Here is a 21,939-nt window from a genome sequence, read left to right as displayed (position 1 = left end):
TTAGTTTTGTGAACGTCATTGTTAAAGGCTAATGCCAACACATTGCTTTGAGTTTTGGCTGGGTTGCACACGTACTTCTAGTTTATAAAATGGTGAATGGTGTTCAGTTGTTATGGAGACATTGAATATGTACATGTGTCATTTTGAAAGTGATCAGACATCTTTCAGAAAATGCGTATATATGAACTTCGTCTTTTTCAGCATGTATTGAGTAGACGGTGCGTATTTTTGTGATCGTATCCTCTTACAACATTAATTTGACATCCTTTAGACCTTTTACAACTGCTATCGAAATATTGAAAATGGGGATGTACCTTATGAACGTGATTGGACTTTCTATAAAAATATACCTGCACCTGATGTAGTTGAACTATTTCTTTATTCTTAGGCATGGTGCCTACTTTGTGTAATCAACTCCATCCTCAGCTATTATTTGACATTTTTCAGACCTTGTACATCATTATGATATAGAAACGGGGATATGGGCTATAACATGTCCTCAGTACCCCTTGTATGTAAAACGTATACGGTACGAATCATGATGTACCGTTTGATGTACTGCTTTAATAAGCGACAAAATGGGACGGTCCTTTGGATGAGACCACAAACAGCGATGCCCCGTGTCACAGCAGGTTTGGCACGATAATGTAGAAATCAAAGATACACTTCCCCAAAATATGAATTATTCCAAATCTCAGATGTACATCTCGTTAATAATGTCAGGTTTCTAATTCCCGTTAAAGGTTGTGATGCTGCTCGATATCATCCTGGATGTACCAAGGAATGTCCAACTAAATGTAAAGATTTCCATTGTGATGCCTTTAATGGATCATGTATTTACGGCTGTACTTCCTCCACAGCTGTTACCACAAACTGTACAGGTGAAGTATGATTCTACCGTATGACGTTTACATTTATATTTCCTAAGTTGCTTATAGTTTCACTGGGTTTTTTTGTATGTTGCATGAATGTTTGTTTTAGTCAATCGCTGCTATGGTTATTGCGAAGAATAATAATTAGAGCTGACAGGAGACTACAAACAAAAGAGATCATTTATCGATTTACAAAAGAACCAATTCAATAGACCCGTGGGGTTCTGGGTAAAATAATTCCCTGACATCACTTTTTTGTCGTAAGAGGTGATTAATCGTGGTCGTCTTTCGGGTGAGAACTTAAAAACAGAGGCCCCGTGTCACAGCTGGCGTGGTGATATCAAAAATGTTCCCTGCTCAAAGTATGTAAGCATTCAATATTGATATCAATACAGCATTTTTTTCGAATAAGATCCCAGGTTGCTTTATTCATTTCATTTTCCCATCCTCAACATATCCACGAAGTCATTTGCATACCATTACTGTGATATATAGTTCTAAAGCAAAGCAAATACAACATCATAAAGAAGAGCCACGTTGATTTTGCAGAATGTGATTTGAAAACGCATGTATTGAATGAAACATGTGTTCCTTGTGGGCACTGTAAAGATGATCATCCATGCAATATAACAACTGGACGATGTGACAATGGCTGTGATCATCAGTGGACCGGGGATACGTGCAAGCGTATGTAACATTTGTTTCTGTTGAGAACTTTACCTATGATCAGGGTCATAATTCGAATACAGTTTGATATATTAGGTTGTTTTATGCCCAATCGAAAATTTGCCATGCATATGGAAACGACAGTACCTCAGTTTTTCATTTATTCTTAACACTTGTGTCGATGACTGTGAGCGTTTTAACGTCTCAAAACCTACCACGACAGTGAGCCGATGTTTGTTTTTTAAAGTAAGGTTTAAAAGCTCAGATCCAATGAAATCACGTGAATAAGATCCAAATGCACAAACACTTCTACTATTCATAGTAAACTGTTGAACATTTTAATAACGTTGTATTGAAATATCACTTTTATTGATCGTTGTTACACATGTTTATATATATTTTAAAAAAAGACGACATCAAACTTTTATCAGAAGGTCGGGCCTCCGTCAAAAAATAAATACTCGGTCAATAGCTGTTACTTTGTTGGAAAAGGAAAACCATTATTGATTATAAACTATAATTCCTTCTAAAACAATTTTCGTCCATTTTTTCTTTCATTAATTTTTTTTCTACTGTATATTAATGGATTATAAGCGCACTATTTTCCCCGCGTAAGGACGTCTGAAAAGCATGACGTCTGAGCCATGGATTCAAAACAAAATCAATAGGCTGTTTCTACAATATCGGTGATCATCTCAAAATTAAGTGAAAAGAAGACGTATGAGATTAATAGAGCATATATAATTGCGTGTTTTGATATTTGGTTTATCCAACAAGTTGATCTGGTGTATTTATTCGCCAATATGATGACGTAATAATTAAGAAAGGGATTTCTTCACGTGATATGATGTCTGTTTATGTATTGACAATCGATTTTTGCTAAACGTATGAGGCGCTTGGAAGAATTATACTTTAATTTGAACATCCTTTTATTACTTGTTATTTTATTCGGGACACCTTAATTCCGCTGTCTTTGATGAAAGGCGAATATAGCGAACAGTGCTCAATCTCATAACTCCTATAAGCAATATTTCAAATCCACCCGACTTAAACATCGCTTCCACTATATATTTTCAATTTATGGAAGATAGCACGATACTTGACTAGTATATTTCGTCTGTGTTTCCCTTTAAAAGATACAACAACATATTTTCAATGAAGATATTGTTTTAACAGTTTGCCCTGTGGATCATTACATATTGAATGGAGACTGCATCCAGTGTGGACACTGTAGAGGTGACAGTCCATGTAACATAACAACAGGACGATGTGATGACGGTTGTGAGAATCAGTGGATCGAGGATACATGCAAGCGTATGTAATATTTATTTCGTTAAAAGTGTTATGAATTGTACTCTTCCGAAGTTCATTAATGCAAAATTGTGGGGTTTTTTCTTCAAATTATTTCTAGCTTACTTAGTTGAAAGATGTTTGCCAATTGATCCTCTGAAAATAAGTATGAGATCATCGTTATGATTGAAAATGATTTTTTTTCTAGATCGAAGGCAGCGTTACTTGTTTTATACCGATTCTTGTCCATTCTCTACTAGTGGAAACCATTGCTTTATACAAAATAGTGATGTATTGAATACCGATCTTTAAGTAGAGAAACATAATTGTTATTCAATGTTGTACTGTTTGAGATATTTTGCAATTTGATGTAGATGGTTACAGTCCTTGAAACTTTTATGTTCGCAATCGAGCTGTGAACAAACGGTGAAAGAGTGTAGAGTGAGCACTGAGCGAACGTTGAACGTAATATGTTGAACGGTCAGCGAAAACAGAGCCGTAACAGCGCGGAGATGCGAGCGCAATGTGAACCGTGGGCGCAAAGAAATATCGGACGTTTCCTTACATGTATTTATTTCATAATCAAGTGAGAATGAAACTTAATTTATGTTTATTCACGAAAGCGATCAATTTGATAGTATTGACATCATCAGAATACATAAAATGCTATAAAGTTGTTTTTTTTGGTGAACAATATAGACTCTTGTAATGTTCTCAGAAGTATGATATACGTTGACTTCACGATACAGATTTGTATAATATACAATGGTTGGAGAAAGGAAAATATTACAATATCGTAATATACACGGTAGTGCAGTTTACGGGCGTATATGCATGACTTCAAAATTTACAACGTCGGTCGTTTGGGATACATGCAATCAACACCCCGTGTCAACGAGGTCAACATACTCTTAAACATAATTCCGTGTTATGCACTGTTTCACAACTGCAGGGATCAGGGTAATCTTATGACGATATATACCATTTTGCTCATGCGATATTTGCATATCTTTGATACCAAGAAAATATTCATCGTATTGCACTACATTTAGAATGTTTAAAGAATTCATTAATTATGGAGGGGACTCCGTGGCCGGGTGGGGGTTCGAATCCCGCTCGCTCCGGTAAGTGAGGAAGTTTCCCAGTTCACTTTGGGAAGGTCGGTGATCTCTGCCCAGGTACATTGAATCTGGGTTCTCTCTTCCACCAACAAAAACTAGGCGCCACCAGATAACTGAAAAATATCAATCAATCAATCAATAATTAATTATGGAAGAAAAAAGGGAGATCAATCGTATTATCAAAATCGAGTATGTAGTTACAAGCTACCATTGGTTCAAATGCTGTCTGACTTGTTTTATACCGATTGTTGAACCGCCCTTGGTAACTGGTCAACAGGGAATGTTTGTTCATCCTAGGAACCTGATCCCACCCCTGTTATATCCAACTCTTTATTATGAACTCCTTATAGCAGTTATGACAATCAAGGATGACAAAAGGGGTGATTTCAGCTTCTTCATCTTCATCGTCAACTTCCCATATCTATGTAGCAATATTTCATTATCACCTGTATATGGTGTTTACATATCCCAGCTGATTTGATATGCAAGAACTTGTTCTGCGAATAATCGAGGCAAGCTCCTGACAAAAAAAAAAGAAGACGGTACAAGGGTTTGAACAGTCTCGCTTAAAGACAGCATTTCGCAAATTCTATTGTCGTTATAACGATCTAGTTTGTCAATATAACCTATCCTTGGGTCAAATTTTATCTTATGTGTTTACATTGGTTGTTAGGCCGTTATCGGCACAATGATCTTGACTACGGGCTATTCCGTTTACCTGATCAGGATATAGGGCTCACGGCGGGTGTGACCGGCCAACAGGGGATCCCTACTCTTCCTAGATACATGTTCCCACCTATGGTATGTCCAGGGGTCCATTATTGCCCAACAATCTACTTTGTATTGCTTATAGGAGTTATAAGATTGATCAATGTTCGTTATATTCACCTTGCATTGTGGCATAGGGTTTAATCTATTCTTTTATAGATATTTACATAATAACATATTTATCTTAAATAGCAACACTCAACAAAGGAAGTATTATGGCAGTCAAAAATATATCATTTTTGAAGTTTATTATGATAGATATGGCGATATATTACAAATTTTAAAAAAAGGACAATGGGTCACCAATTAAGGAACATGTCCCATATACACAAAAATATTATTGAACGTAGATATTAAAGGCAAATTAATTTGATGACAATCGGGATGATTTCAAGTTTTCCAGTGTCAACTTTCCCATAACTATATAGCTATGAAGTCGTCACAATTCAAGGAAAATGGCTGTCATTGTTTGGTTTGGAAAAAAAATCGAAGCTAGAGGTGACGTCACAATGCACCGTATTTTTCGCGGTAATTAAGTAAACCATCTTGAAAACTATTCAAATCATGCCCATTCTTATTCTGGTGTGTCCAGGGTTCCGTGTTTGCCCAACTATCTATTCTATATTGCTTATAGGAGTTATGAGATTGATCACTGTCCGTTATCTTCACCTTGCATACATAAAGCGCAATTCACAATTAATTAATTCGGAATAGATTCGGCATAATTGCAAAAGTTTAGAATTCCTTATGTAAGAACAACAATGTTATAGTGTGCAATTCACTTCCTGGGAAAGCGATTACTGCAACTTGTTTACGAATTGCCGGGAACCGCCTGAATAGCCATCGCTGTCCATATAAGGCAATCTGACTGGCTGCTAGTTATCGCAAAACCAAAAGGTTATGTGGACATGACCCTAGTGGAGTTATGTCAGATCATATTATAGCGATTGTGAACTTATCATTAGATTGTAATATTCCATTATCACCTGCATTCTGTGTTTATATCAGTCAACTAATTCCATACACAAGAGCTAGTTCTGTGTACGATACGTTTTTAGATAGAAGCAAGCTACTGACAAACAATTTGATGGTGTAGGAGTTCTAACAGTCTCGTTTCGAGACAGCATTCCACACATTCTATGGTATTTATAACGATCTAGTTTGCCAATTCACCCTATCATTGAGTCAAATGTTGTGTGACGTATTTGATACATATTGTTAGGCCGCTCTTGACACGCTGATCTTGACTACGGATAACTTTGTTTACCAGATCAGAATATAGGGCTAATGGTGAATGTTACCTGTCCACAGGGGGTGCTTACTCCTCCTACACACCTGATCCCACCTCTGGTATATCCAGGGGACCGTGTTTTCCCAACTATCTATTTTGTATTGCTTATAAGAGTAATGAAATTAATCACTGTTCGCTATTTTAACTTTTCATCAAATCAGTTTGTCATTACCTGCACATTTTTAATAAAATAAAATAAAAATAGTATTATGTAACAAAATACAATGTTTGCACTATTATTTGAACTTTCAAAATTGTAACATCATTAAATGATGCTATTTCCAGTCAGTAAGTTAGGTTTATCCTCACGTTGACGAAACTATATTATGATAGTGAGTTGAAGTTTCAAATCGACTGAGGACTTTCATTACGTTGAAGAATCAGATATCCTGATTCGACCGAAAATTATTAAAGCTGATTTGAGTGGGATTGGTACAAGTGCATGCTTCTTTTCCCTTTGTGGGAAGAACTGTTGACACGACTGCAGCCAATTTACACGAATGTTTAATTCGGTTCAATGATTTAGAAAAGAATGAAATATAGATTTTATTTTTTTCATTGCCAAAAAAAGGAATTTTCTGCTTTTATTTGTTAAAGCTGTAACTACTCAGATAGAAATAGCAATTCACTTGACGAATTTGGCAAACAAGTTACATGTTTAATGATTTAATAACCCTACGTTATTTAAAATTTTCTTTCCACCCTTGTCCATTTTTTCCTTCCCCCCCCCCCCATTATGAAGATCAATTGCTGAATTTCAGAGTTCCGATTCACTCTGCAAAGAAATACGACTGGGCGCTGAACGAACAGCGAGTTGACGAAGAACGCTTTGTGAATGCTTAACACAAAATGTATCCGTTGGCTTCGGTGTTCCATTTAACACTGACATAAGTGGTTTAAATGATTATAAACTGACCTCTTGTATCACAGTTTGCAGGCCAGGGTTCTATGGAGGAGATTGTAACCAGCGATGTGGGAACTGCGAATCAGGAACTGTTTGTAACAATGATACTGGAATTTGTCCACAAGGATGTCAGGATAACTGGAATGGTACCAAGTGTGATGGTAAGAAAAAAGCCTACTAAGTCATTCAGATCGTTAAATTTGGAATACTTGCACACACAAAAAGCCAAACTGGATAAATGTGTGGATATGTGTTTGGTTGTTATGCCGAGAACAATGAAATTCCTGATAAAACGGAGGCTTGAAAGTATACAAAATCAGATTTGTAATGAATAAAACATTTGCTTAACAATATGTCCTGTGAATACTTACATACCGACATATTGCTTTAACAGTTTGTCCCGAGAACCATTACATATTGAATGGAGACTGTATCCAATGTGGATACTGCAGAGGTGGCAATTCATGCAATAGAACAACAGGAGGATGTGATAATGGTTGTCGAAATCAGTGGATAGCAGACACATGTAAACGTATGTATATTTATCTCATCGAAAACGTTATGACGGGTGAATATAACGAACATTGCTCAATGTCATCAAGCCCATAAGGAATAAAAATGTATATTTGGGCAAACAGGTACCCCTGAATACACCGAAGGTGGGATCAGGTGCCTAGTTTGAGTAAGCATTCCCTGCTGACTGGTTACATCCGCAGTGAACCCTATATCTTGATCAGCTAAACATAGTTATCTGTAGTCAAAACCAGTCTGCAAAAAGCGGTCGAACACTCGGTTTGATCCCTGCAGGCAGCATTTCACTCAATTGAAAGGTTGTATTGACAAACCAGGTCGTTATAACAACCATAAAATTGGCAAAATAATTACTTTATACACGACGGTTGAAACCTATGTATCATCAAATTGTTTGTCAATACCTTGCCCCTATTTAAATGTGATCATACACAGACCAAACTGTTGCATATTAAATCCGTTAAGGTAACTCCATACTCGCAGTTTTATCTGATACAAGTTTAAGATGTGTATTTATTTCCATTCATTAGAGTTAAAACTAACAAATTATCAAATAAAATACATAGGTCATCACACTTTTTAAGATGTGAGACGTACATAATCAGAATCATATATCACTGTCAGAAAATTGCAATTTTCATTAAACAGCATTATCAAAATCTCATAAAAACTGGTTATGACGATATAGTAGCATTCATAACAATTTCTTGAAACTGTATCTTCACAAAAATATACAAAATGTATGTAAAAAATAAAGGAAATCACCGCATAATAGACTTGATAAAGAAATCAATAGAAACAGAGTTATTGCCCTTGGATTCAATATTTTGAAACGTATTATTGATTATTCATCTATAACTTAAACTTTTGAAATATTTCATTTTTAACAAGATTTTTTATAATAACTATAGGAAAAGACTCCAACAAAATTTATGTTCCTATCATGCATAAATCTAAATAAATCATTGATTTTGCAAAATCTGATGACATCACAGGAGGGTGGAATTACTTTAAGTGATATAAACACCATATGCAGGTGATAATGGAATATTGCTAGATGAATATGAGAGGTTGATGATTGAAAGACTGAAATCATCCCGTTTTTAATAAAGTTGAGTTGTTAGTTTGCCGTTAAAATCTACTTTCAATAAAATATCTAAGTATAAAGCAGAAGTGGTCGAGTATATGGTGTCTTTTACCTGGAGTTCACTGCGATATATTGAATCGACATATGAATGAAAAATATCATTGTTAATAGATAATACATCGAATATATATCTAAATGTCAATTAAATGCCACAGCAAGGTGCTCTTCTTCTCACTTTGAGGTTTTGTAATACATTTAACTTCTTATGAATATAGAAATAGGTCAGCTAACAAAATAGCACAATTAGTGTCCATGATAATTCCAACAGACTGTTGGAAAATGATATCATTAGATACCAATGACATCAAAGACAACGGCTTATATGCAACATTGAAAATATGATTATTTTCCAAATCCATCAGCACAGAAACATTGTGTTACTTTCTTCATATACTTTTTAGATTACGAAGTTGGAAGGCTACTAGCCCACCAAACGCGAAGCCTTACACATTGATTATTCAATACTAGTTATGGCATGGACTTATTTCTCAGTAGCTGTTGCGTGTTGAGTCAGTCGATTTGCAAGTGATAATGGAATATTGCTTCATAAATATCCTTTGTTGACGATGAAGAAGTGAAAGCCCTGTCGTTTGTCATCAAATTGACTTGTCAATTTGTCGTTGATATATACTTTAAATAAAATATCAGGTTAAGAAAGCAGTTAGGAGGATAATGATCTATTTTATTCTGTGCTCACTGGCATTTATAAAATTGAAAGATGATTGAAAAGCTGAAAATCAAAGGTTGGGCAACCATGATCCCTTAGATATACGAGACATTGGATCAGGTACCTTGGAGGAGTAAGCATCGCCTGTCAAGCGTCCATACCTACTGTGTGTTCATATATCTTGATCAGGCACACACCGTATTCCGTAGTCAAAATTAATGTATAAAGAAGAACTTAACAATTGGTATGACGGACTTCAGAGAGCATCTGAAGCAAAGACAAGTTGCACTGGGAAAGTTAATTGTTATAATGACTATATAGTTTTGCGAAATGCCGACTTTAAACGAGACTGCAAAACCCACGCAAAAGCGTTTTGTATGCCGGTAGCCTGCCTTGATTTTAAAACTGATCATAAGCAGAACAATATTATGTGTATTGAATGAGTTGGCTACTAGGTGATACTGAGACTTTGCTAATATGAGAAGTTGACGCTACGGAAGCTGACATGGTATAGTTTCTTATAACTTTGAGTTGTTGGTTTGCTGTTATTATATCTACTTATAAATATCTAGTACAGAGCAGATGTGGGAGATTGTGGTGTTTTATTTGAGTTCACTGGGATATACTACATATGCCAGAAGTGGTGTTAATCAAATGTGGATTCTAAAAAATTCTAAAGAACTTTTAGTAAACTTGAAATCACAGATTTTTTCCCAAATCAATAGCATTAAAACCTATGACTTTTCAACACTATACACGACCATTCCTAACGATAAATTAAAGACTAGACTTTTTGACATCATAGACAGTTGCTTCTTCAACAAAAACGGAAAACGGAAATAGTCATATCTAGTGATCAGTCATTCAAAAACTTACTTTGTTAAACACCACTCTGATTCCACGCACAAGTATTCTGAAGTTGAAATAAAAAATATGCTAGAGTTCCTCATTGACAATATCTTCGTGGTCTTTGGTGATCAGGTCTTCCAACAGTCTGTTGGAATTCCGATGGGAACGAATTGTGCTCCTTTGTTAGCTGACCTGTTTTTATATTCATATGAAGCAGAATTTATTCAAAAACGTCTACGTGAGAAGAAAAAATCTCTTGCTGTGACCTTCAATTCGACTTTTAGATATATCAATGACGTTTTCTTTATTAACAATGATAGGTTTCATTCATATGTCGATTTGATATATCCCTGTGAGCTCGAAATAAAGGACACCACAGAGTCGTCCACTTCTGCTTCATACTTAGATATTTTATTGAAAGTAGACATTAACGGCAAACTGACAACTCAACTGTATGACAAAGGGATGGTTTCAGCTTCTCCATCGTCAACTTCCCACATTTATGTAGCAATATTCCATTATCACCTGCATATGGTGTTTATATATCTCAACTCATTCGATATGCAAGAGCTTGTTCTGGGTATAGTCAGTTTTTAAATTGAGGTAAGCTACTTATAAACAAGTTGATGGTACAAGGATTTCAACAGTCTCGATTGAAGTCAGCATTTCGCAAATTCTATGGTCGTTAAAACGATCTAGTTCGTCAATACAACCTCGCATTGGGTCAAATGCTGTCTGACGTGTTTCATACCGATTGTTAAACCGTTCTTGGTACACTGATTTGACTGCGGATAACTCCGTTTACCTGATCAGGATATGGGGCTCACGGCGGGTGTGACCGGTCAACAGGGGATGCTTACTCCTCCTAGGCGCCTGATCCCACCTCTGGTGTGTCCAGGGGTCCGTGTTTGCTCAACTATCTATTTTGTATTGCTTGTAGGAGTTATGAGATTGATCACTGTTCGTTATCTTCACCTTGCACTGAATCGACATATGAGTAGAACATGATGGTTGTTATAGATAAAACCTCGTTGGAATAGCTTAATGTCGAGGAAAAGGCCACAACTAGGACTTTTCATGCAGATACATGCAATGTTAAGATAACGAACAGTGATCAATCTCATAGCTCCTACAAGCAATACAAAATAGATAGTTGGTCAACATCCTCTCCGATAATAATGATACCATAAAACAGGCCACCTAACAAAGTAGTATAGATGTCCATAAGAATCCCAACAAACTATTGCTAGTGTTGATCGCGAACGACGATATTGCTAATAAGGAACTCTGGAATATCTTTATATTAACCCCAGAGTACTTGTGCGTAGGATTACAGCTATCTTTAAGGAGTGCTTGCGGGGGTTAGGGGTGGTAATGAAAATAAATCAATCAAATTCATTGAGAGTTTAGATGTATTAAATAGCAATATACAACTTTGAGTGCGTACACCCTTTTCATAATAATATGTTAATACATGACTCCAAATACACTGCGCTATCATCCTAATTGTTAACATGGAACCTGATGATGTAAATGACTGACATTATCTTATTTTTTTTTTAGTTTGCATGCCAGGATTCTATGGAGGGGATTGTAACCAGCAATGTGGAAACTGTAAATCAGGAGCTGTTTGTCACAATACCACTGGGATGTGTTCAGAAGGGTGTCAAGAAAACTGGAAAGGGACTAGATGCGATGGTAATACACAAATTAGTACAATTTTGCATTTTTTTTTCAGAATATGTATTTTACTTACGTAGTCCAACATGTTGATTCAACAACAATAATCATATACATTTACAATATATGTACAATGGTTAATTGCTATTTGATTCGGTTTGATTATTTCTTTGGAATATTAGTACTAAGGGGTGATAAAGTTTATGCCAGATTAACACTAATTTAGAAGCTAAATTAGTGTTGGATTCGGAGACACTTTCTTCTGATAGCGGCTCTCAATTACCTTGCTCTTTGATACAAAATGAACTTGAACGTTAATGAAGCATACTCTTGAAAAGGGGTGTCACTTGTATTAAATGCAACCATATACTTATTTAGCAATGCTGGATTCTAGTTGTGGTTATTCTATATAGATACAAATATACTAATTAATTAGCCTATTGCAGGAGGAAGTAGCAAGACTATTTTGTTCAAATTGCAATGAACACAACTTTCCTATGATGACATATGTAAATGATGGGGACGTTTAGAGGATATCTTATGATTCACGGATCGAAATTTTATCTTTCATTTTAAGCAATGCTAACTAATAAAACAGGATAAATAATGAGTGCAATTATAACACATCAAGCTCTGATTAAATAACTAACTTCAAATATATGAATATTCATGAAGAATGTAGAGATGGAATGTATGGAGCAAATTGTTCCTCTACATGTGGTAAATGTGCAAACTCAACATTGTGTAACAAGGAAAATGGATCTTGTTCTCACGGGTGCCAGGCGCAATGGATTGGCCCTCTATGTGACGGTATGTATCAACATTTAAACTGTGGACGTTTACTTCTAATTTTAATCAGCGTCACTGAAAGAAGTCAATAACACAAACTATTTTGCTAGTATTGGTGATGAGGAAGTAATTTTATTTTATAATAAAATTTATTACAATCTGTGAATAGAGTTCGCGTGATTTTTTATGACTAAACATGCGTGATCTGTTGTTGGTTTATTTCAATATGAATTAATATAAAAAAAAAGAAATTGATTAATTGTACCAAACAGGCAGCGTTGTAATTTGTTTATAGTAAATCCCCCCTATCAGCTAGCAGATGCATGCAATTCAAACCATCAACATATTTGTATCACGTCGTCATTTTGTCGGTTTCCTTAAGTATCCACTCAATTGTTTAAACTCATTACAAATAACAATTAACGACAAAGTTACGGATTTTATCATGCAAACGTCTCCTTCGCAAAGGACCACTCATATCCTATAAGGCCGGTGGCCTTTCATGTGTAGTACTGCATATTCAAGGAAGATTATGTCGCTACCCAAGTCAATCGTCTAAATTGAAGCATAACCCATTGTTATTTTCATCAAGAATGTGAAGACGGACATTACGGGAAGAATTGTTTTTCTACATGCGGAAAATGTGCAAACTCGACATTCTGTAACAAACAAAATGGAACCTGCCCTCAAGGATGCATTCAACATTGGGGTGGTGAGATTTGTGAAGGTAAACATGAAGTTAATCATCATAGTTGTTAAGAAGTGCATGTACTTTTCCAACCAACGTTCTCCTAAAAAGCAGAGGAAACGTGTCCTCGCAGGTGGTATTGTTCTGATTTGATTATCCATGTTGTTATATGATTAGTTTTGAAAATCTAGAACACCATGGTGTGTGCTAACCTGCGTTAAGTCGGTATTCTTGTTTGCGATTCAAGCATATGCGTGTATTCATATAATTCACATTATTTCATTTCAGAACATCAACGCATTGCAGTGTACAATTAACCCATGCAACAAAACATACCTTTGTATACATGAATGACTTATTTTTTGAAGAATGTGAAGATGGATACTATGGGGAAAACTGCTTCTCGGAATGCGGATTTTGTGCAAATTCAACAGCCTGTAATAAGGACAACGGTACCTGTTCTGCTGGATGTCGAGATCACTGGGAAGGTGACCTTTGTGACGGTAAGAGTAAACGTCATATGTCATTTAGGTGATAATACACCCGCCAAAGGATTTCATTTTTCCGAAAAAAGATTCACCAATTGAAACCCATTTGAAATTTTGTACTTTTGTAATACCGTGGAAGATAGATATATATTTTGTTCATAATGCTTTTAATACCCCTGAACATGATTTACAAGACGAATTTTATAGAGCAAATAAAATAGAATAATTAAACTCCTGATTTTTAAAAATGTCCATAGCTTTAGTCCTTGTTTTAATGAAATGAAATGAAATGAAATGGTTATGATACAGATGGCATGAACAATGTGCTTAGCTTCCTTGTTGATTTCCACTCTAAATTACTAAACGTTCAAAAAGTTGCCGTCAGCCATTGTGAATAACCCCGATGCGTTATTACCTAAATATAGATAATTACTACTACCACTTGGATCCACTAATGTTACTTGAAAAGGTGAAGGTAATAAATGCGAATTATATATTTCCACCGCATATGTAGGCATTATATATCATATAAGTTATGTCTTCTTCGTATTATCCTTTGTTACCTATTGCATGGAAAGAGTGTAAAGATGGATTTTACGGTCAAAACTGTTCCACTGCTTGCGGAAATTGTGCAAATTCAGCAGTCTGTAATAAGGACAATGGGACTTGTCCAACCGGATGTCAGGAAAACTGGGAAAAGCCTCTTTGTGACGGTAAGAATGAAGTTTTATTTCAAACCTTTAGAAAAAAAATCTACAACAATGAAATAGAAAATAGCTTTTTATTTGTTATTACGCGAGAAAACAAAGATATGTTGCCTGTTAACTTCAAAAGGAATAAATGTATTATGTGGACATTGTTTTTCTACATTTGATGCTTGATTCCACTCATTACGCCATGCAGCAATTCAATACATTGTGAACTGTAACAATTTCATTTCAGTTTTTATTCTGTAGGGGTGTGTATATACTGATCACCCCGTTGCTTCTTCAATTGATTTCTAAAGCTTAGAGAACAGTAGAAAACATTGCTATGTCATTCAATCATCTGTACAAAATTGTCTTGATAAAAGAATCCATGGATAGAAAATGCCAAATGTGGCGACTAATTTCAAATATCACCGGCATGCGTAAACTTACAGAGGATATAGTGTAATATGCTTGCAAAGTATTTTCAACATTCAATATAATGTGTGAACTCGGTATGCTTTTAAGACATTTTGAATATTCATATCAACAACAGATAAACCGAGCGCGATTTCATTAAAGCAAAAAATGCAGACAGTACCGCAAAAATATCGTCTACAAATTGAAGCAAATATTTCTGAGAAACAACGTTAAGACCTTCAACAATTCAAGTAATACCATAGAAAAAAAAACACGATTGCATATCGACAACTCGACTATATCTGAGATACATGATCTCATAAAAGCGCCTATCCATACCATATCCAAACAAGCTATACATACATATATATATATATATATATATATATATATATATATATATATGTAAATAGGACGCCTTGAAACCCGTTTCATGTTGTATCCAAGGTCCTTCTATCTGTTGCTTTTAATTAACATGATTATTTCACAAAGTATGCAAAAATGGATCTTACGGGAAAAGGTGTTCCTTCAAATGTGGAAAATGCGCCAATTCAACATTTTGTAACAAAGATGATGGCACTTGTTCTGCTGGATGTCAAGAAAACTGGGATGCCAGTTCTGATTTGTTCTGATTTGATTATCCATGTTGTTATATGTTTAGTTTTGAAAATCTAGAACACCATGGTGTGTGCTAACCTGCGTTAAGTCGGTATTCTTGTTTGCTATTCAAATATGTGCATGTCTTCATACAATTCACATTATTTCATTCCAGAACATCAACTCATTGCATTGTACAATTAACCAATGCAACAACACATGCTTTTGTATACATGTATGACTTATTTTTTGAAGAATGTGAAGATGGATACTATGGGGAAAATTGCTCCTCTGAATGTGGATTTTGTGCAAATTCAACAGCCTGTAATAAGGACAACGGTACCTGTTCTGCTGGATGTCAAGATCACTGGGAAGGTGACCTTTGTGACGGTAAGAATAAACGTCATATGTCATTTGGTGATAATACACCCGCCAAAGGATTTCATTTTTCCGAAAAAGATTCACCAATTGAAACCCATTTGAAATTTTGAACTTCTGTAATACCGTGGAAGATAGATACATATTTTGTTCATAATGCTTTTAATACCCCTGAACATGATTTACAAGACGAATTTTATAGAGCAAATAAAATAGAATAATTAAACTCCTGATTTTTAAAATGTCCATAGCTTTAGTCCTTGTTTTAATGAACGTAGTGGTTATGATACAGATGGCATGAACAATGTGCTTAGCTTCCTTGTTGATTTACACTCTAAATTACTAAACGTTCAAAAAGTTGCCGTCAGTCATTGTGAATAACCCCGATACGTTATTTCCTAAATATAGATAATTACTATTACCACTTGGATCCACTAATGTTATTTGAAAAGGTGAAGGTAATAAATGCGAATTATATATTTCCACCGCATATGTAGGCATTATATATCATATAAGTAATGTGTTCTTCGTATTATCCTGTGTTACCTATTGCATGGAAAGAGTGTAAAGATGGATTTTACGGTCAAAACTGTTCCACTGCTTGCGGAAATTGTGCAAATTCAGCAGTCTGTAATAAGAACAATGGGACTTGTCCAAGCGGATGTCAGGAAAACTGGGAAAAGCCTCTTTGTGACGGTAAGAATGAAGTTTTATTTCAAACCTTTAGAAAAAAAAATCTACAACAATGAAATAGAAAATAGCATTTTTATTTGTCATTACGCGAGAAAACAAAGCTATGTTGCCTGTTAAATTCAAAAGGAATGAATGTATTATGTGGACATTGTTTTTCTACATTTGATGCTTGATTCCACTCATTACGCCATGCAGCAATTCAATACATTGTGAACTGTAACAATTTCATTTCAGTTTTTATTCTGTAGGGGTGTGTATATACTGATCACCCCGTTGCTTCCTCAATTGATTTCTAAAGCTTAGAGAACAGTAGAAAACATTGCTATGTCATTCAATCATCTGTACAAAATTGTCTTGATAAAAGAATCCATGGGTAAAAAAATGCCAAATGTGGCGACTAATTTCAAATATCACCGGCATGCGTAAACTTACAGAGGATATAGTGTAAGATGCTTGCAAAGTATTTTTAACATTCAATATAAGACATATAATGTGTGAACTCGGCATGATTTTAAGACATTTTGCATATTCATATCAACAACAGATAAACCGAGAGCGATTTCATTAAAGCAAAAAATGCAGACAGTACCGCAAAAATATCGTCTACAAATTGAAGCAAATATTTTCGAGAAACAACGTTAAGACCTTCAACAATTCAAGTAATAAAAAAAAAAAAACTCGATTGCATATCGACAACTCGACTATATCTGAGATACATGATCTCATAAAAGTGCCTATCCATACCATATCCAAACAAGCTATATATATATATATATATATATATATATATATATGTGTGTGTGTGTGTGTGTGTGTGTAAATAGGACGCCTTGAAACCCGTTTCATGTTGTATCCAAGGTCCTTCTATCTGTTGCTTTTAATTAACATGATTATTTCACAAAGTATGCAAAAATGGATCTTACGGGAAAAGGTGTTCCTTCAAATGTGGAAAATGCGCCAATTCAACATTTTGTAACAAAGATGAAGGCACTTGTTCTGCTGGATGTCAAGAAAACTGGGATGCCAGTTCTGATTTGATTATCCATGTTGTTATATGTTTAGTTTTGAAAATCTAGAACACCATGGTGTGTGCTAACCTGCGTTAAGTCGGTATTCTTGTTTGCTATCCAAATATGTGCATGTCTTCATACAATTCACATTATTTCATTCCAGAACATCAACTCATTGCATTGTACAATTAACCAATGCAACAAAACATGCTTTTGTATACATGTATGACTTATTTTTTGAAGAATGTGAAGATGGATACTATGGGGGAAACTGCTCCTCTGAATGTGGATTTTGTGCAAATTCAACAGCCTGTAATAAGGACAACGGTACCTGTTCTGCTGGATGTCAAGATCACTGGGAAGGTGACCTTTGTGACGGTAAGAATAAACGTCATATGTCATTTGGTGATAACACACCCGCCAAAGGATTTCATTTTTCCGAAAAAAATTCACCAATTGAAACCCATTTGAAATTTTGAACTTCTGTAATACCGTGGAAGATAGATACATATTTTGTTCATAATGCTTTTAATACCCCTGCACATGATTTACAAGACGAATTTTATAGAGCAAATAAAATAGAATAATTAAACTCCTGATTTTTAAAAATGTCCATAGCTTTAGTCCTTGTTTTAATGAACGTAGTGGTTATGATACAGATGCCATGAACAATGTGCTTAGCTTCCTTGTTGATTTACACTCTAAATTATTAAACGTTCAAAAAGTTGCCGTCAGTCATTGTGAATAACCCCGATGCGTTATTTCCTAAATATAGATAATTACTACTACCACTTGGATCCACTAATGTTACTTGAAAAGGTGAAGTTAATAAATGCGAATTATATATTTCCACCGCATATGTAGGCATTATATATCATATAAGTAATGTGTTCTTCGTATTATCCTGTGTTACCTATTGCATGGAAAGAGTGTAAAGATGGATTTTACGGTCAAAACTGTTCCACTGCTTGCGGAAATTGTGCAAATTCAGCAGTCTGTAATAAGAACAATGGGACTTGTCCAACCGGATGTCAGGAAAACTGGGAAAAGCCTCTTTGTGACGGTAAGAATGAAGTTTTATTTCAAACCTTTAGAAAAAAAAATCTACAACAATGAAATAGAAAATAGCATTTTTATTTGTCATTACGCGAGAAAACAAAGATATGTTGCCTGTTAAATTCAAAAAGAATGAATGTATTATGTGGACATTGTTTTTCTACATTTGATGCTTGCTTCCACTCATTACGCCATGCAGCAATTCAATACATTGTGAACTGTAACAATTTCATTTCAGTTTTTATTCTGTAGGGGTGTGTATATACTGATCACCCCGTTGCTTCCTCAATTGATTTCTAAAGCTTAGAGAACAGTAGAAAACATTGCTATGTCATTCAATCATCTGTACAAAATTGTCTTGATAAAAGAATCCATGGGTAAAAAATGCCAAATGTGGCGACTAATTTCAAATATCACCGGCATGCGTAAACTTACAGAGGATATAGTGTAATATGCTTGCAAAGTATTTTTAACATTCAATATAAGACATATAATGTGTGAACTCGGTATGATTTTAAGACATTTTGCATATTCATATCAACAACAGATAAACCGAGAGCGATTTCATTAAAGCAAAAAATGCAGACAGTACCGCAAAAATATCGTCTACAAATTGAAGCAAATATTTTCGAGAAACAATGTTAAGACCATCAACAATTCAAGTAATACCATTAAAAAAAAAACACGATTGCATATCGACAACTCAACTATATCTGAGATACATGATCTCATAAAAGTGCCTATCCATACCATATCCAAACAAGCTATATATATATATATATATATATATATATATATATATATATATATATGAGTTGCGTAAAGCGAAAAGGGACCTTCGTGACGTTCATGGAAAAACGTCACAATCGATCAAAAAAGTAACGTTGTTGTACAGACGATAATTGCCGGGGGAAAAAAACGAGACCGCTAAAAAGAGTTTTCAACAGAGATAATACCACAACTACTGGCATCCCATGGATCTACAGGTAACGCATTAATTTTCTAATGACATGTAGTTTAAGATTTAAATTTTGTTACATTGTCCCCGTAAAACACAGTGTACGTTTATGCCTACATGGATCTACATAGGGCCTATAGATTCTATATTCTTGTACATAATCAAAATAAGTAAAATAACTTAAAAGTAACTGTGCATATATACAGAGCTTACTCTCATTAAAGAAATATTGTTCACAAAACTACATGTATGTCTATATATTAAAATATGTAAGACTTACTAGGTATATTGCTTACGATAATATTGTGATCTGATGTAAACAGACGACAACACTAACCAACGATGTCGGCACTGTCATTTAATGATAATAGTCGTAGAATAAGTATAATAATGGGTAAACATTCTCCTAATAAACGGATATATTTAAAGAACTATTGATTATGAACTTAATAGAGGCACTTGACAACAGTAAACAAAATGTTTATCAAAAGATTATTTTTTTTCTGACAATACTGTATTAATTTTATTACGTAGATCTTGTAACGTCGAAATGGTCAAATGGGAACGTTCTCGATTTCTGACACGAAGATCCCGGTTTAATTCCTCCTATGGGCAACATTTTTTTCTTCAAAATTTGCGCTTTTTCTTTTCTTTTTTAAATTGCAAATTCATTTTTTTCTTCAACATTATTATCTTTTATTTTCAAAGTTAATATAAACATTAAAGTATTTTCATAGGAATGATTATTTATAAGGTGTTGCTTTAGATATCGAATTAATTATTCTTTAAATAACGTTCAAGCAGTGATTTGTTTTTAATTGATTTTAAATGAACTGTAACTTTGTTGAAGTTAAAGGCGCTTACATTTTAAAAATCCTAATAATGTATATTATATATTATTTCCAAATACCACTTTTTCAACACTTTACATGTACTTCTAAATATATAATTTTGCATAAAGAACAACTGATTTTTTAAAAATGTATTATACATGTAGCTAAAACTATGAAATCACAATAACATAAATTAATTGTCAGAAAGGTAGGCAGACTAAAAGAATAAATTGATTGTCCCTATACTAGTATATTTTGGTATCGATAAAAGATAAATATATATTCAAAATTGATTTTAAAAACCAATATACTTTAACCACTACAAACATTAATTTTGTATTCACACCTACCCATTAAATAAAGAATATGACCCTATTGCTGTCTTTTAACACCAATACTAATTTGATATCCATACTTTTTACTTTACAGGATCTAGGACACTTAGACGATGAGTATTTCCCCCATAGGCCCACAAGATTATCGAAATACAATCCTGTGTTAGATGTCTCCGACGGTGATGTAAGCGATGATGGCAGTGATGATGAAATCAACAAAGGCTTTGATCGACAAGAAACTATCAGAAACAAAATCGATATGTTTGGAAGAAACTGTTTCACCGACAACAACGAAGAAAGTCAAAGTGAAGGTGAGGAGGACACTGCTTGTAATGGATACAACGATCTTCAAAGTTTAAAGCAGAACACTACTACAGCCTGTTCTTGTGGTAAAAACTGTTTGAAAAATATCGGTGTAGAAGAGATACAGAACTCAATATTGACCACAAAGGAACTCACTAGGGATGAAAAGGACATGTTTATAATGGGAAGACTGATGTGTACTGGATTTGGTAGCAATACCCAACGTGGGAAAGAGAGGAAAAGGAAGAAATACGCATACTATTTCCAAAATCAAGAAATTTATAAAGGTTCCTTTCTTTTCGCCTACGGAGTTGGATCAAAGTATGTGAAAAATCTAGTTTCCCATATGAATGAAAATGGACATGTTCCATGGACACACAAAAACAAGAACAAACGCCCATCAAATGCTTTCAATTTCGATGATCTTAAGAACGCAATCGACTACATCCAGAATTATGCTGAAGAATTTGGACTTCCACAGCCAACGGTGAAAAACAAAAGCATCCCCATCACATATTTACCTTCATCGGGCAGCAAAACCACACTCCATTCTTTGTATTCTACATAATGTGACGAGTTGGGTAAAAGAAAAGTGGGACTCACAACCTTCAAACTTCTATATATCTTCTTATCAAGAACTACTGTGCCAAAAAAAGTTAAAATATACAAGGAACCTTTATGACATAGTGCAGTTTCAAGTTTGTTCAAATCATTATCTCCGGGGGTCAGGTATGTCCACAATAGGGGAAACCGTTTTTCATATGTGTTAATGTAAGATAATTAATCTTTAAAAATCTTCTTCTCAAAAACCACTGTGCCAGAAAAATTGAAATTTACATGGAACCTTTACGACATAGTGCAGATTCAAGTTTGTTCAAATCATGGCTCCCGGGGGTCGGGGTGGGTCCACAATAGGGGG

General features: G+C 34.7%; 1 protein-coding gene across 1 annotated transcript in view; it reads left to right on the top strand.

Moving 5' to 3' along the window:
* Positions 1 to 21,939, top strand: part of LOC125660784 (receptor-type tyrosine-protein phosphatase T-like) — a 73,896-nt gene that overhangs the window by 35,724 nt on the left and 16,233 nt on the right. Inside the window, exons 4-14 of the mRNA XM_056147742.1 lie at positions 744 to 881; positions 2,715 to 2,852; positions 6,939 to 7,073; positions 7,307 to 7,438; positions 11,670 to 11,804; positions 13,632 to 13,766; positions 14,330 to 14,464; positions 15,710 to 15,844; positions 16,394 to 16,528; positions 17,779 to 17,913; positions 18,464 to 18,598. Of these exons, the coding sequence (XP_056003717.1) occupies positions 744 to 881; positions 2,715 to 2,852; positions 6,939 to 7,073; positions 7,307 to 7,438; positions 11,670 to 11,804; positions 13,632 to 13,766; positions 14,330 to 14,464; positions 15,710 to 15,844; positions 16,394 to 16,528; positions 17,779 to 17,913; positions 18,464 to 18,598 (1,488 nt within the window). The remainder of the gene's footprint in view (positions 1 to 743; positions 882 to 2,714; positions 2,853 to 6,938; positions 7,074 to 7,306; positions 7,439 to 11,669; positions 11,805 to 13,631; positions 13,767 to 14,329; positions 14,465 to 15,709; positions 15,845 to 16,393; positions 16,529 to 17,778; positions 17,914 to 18,463; positions 18,599 to 21,939) is intronic.

This window comes from Ostrea edulis, chromosome 8, assembly GCF_947568905.1.
Source record: "Ostrea edulis chromosome 8, xbOstEdul1.1, whole genome shotgun sequence".
NCBI classification, from domain to species: domain Eukaryota; kingdom Metazoa; phylum Mollusca; class Bivalvia; order Ostreida; family Ostreidae; genus Ostrea; species Ostrea edulis.
Note: the sequence above shows the minus strand (reverse complement) of the source record. Positions and strands in the feature narration are given on the sequence as shown.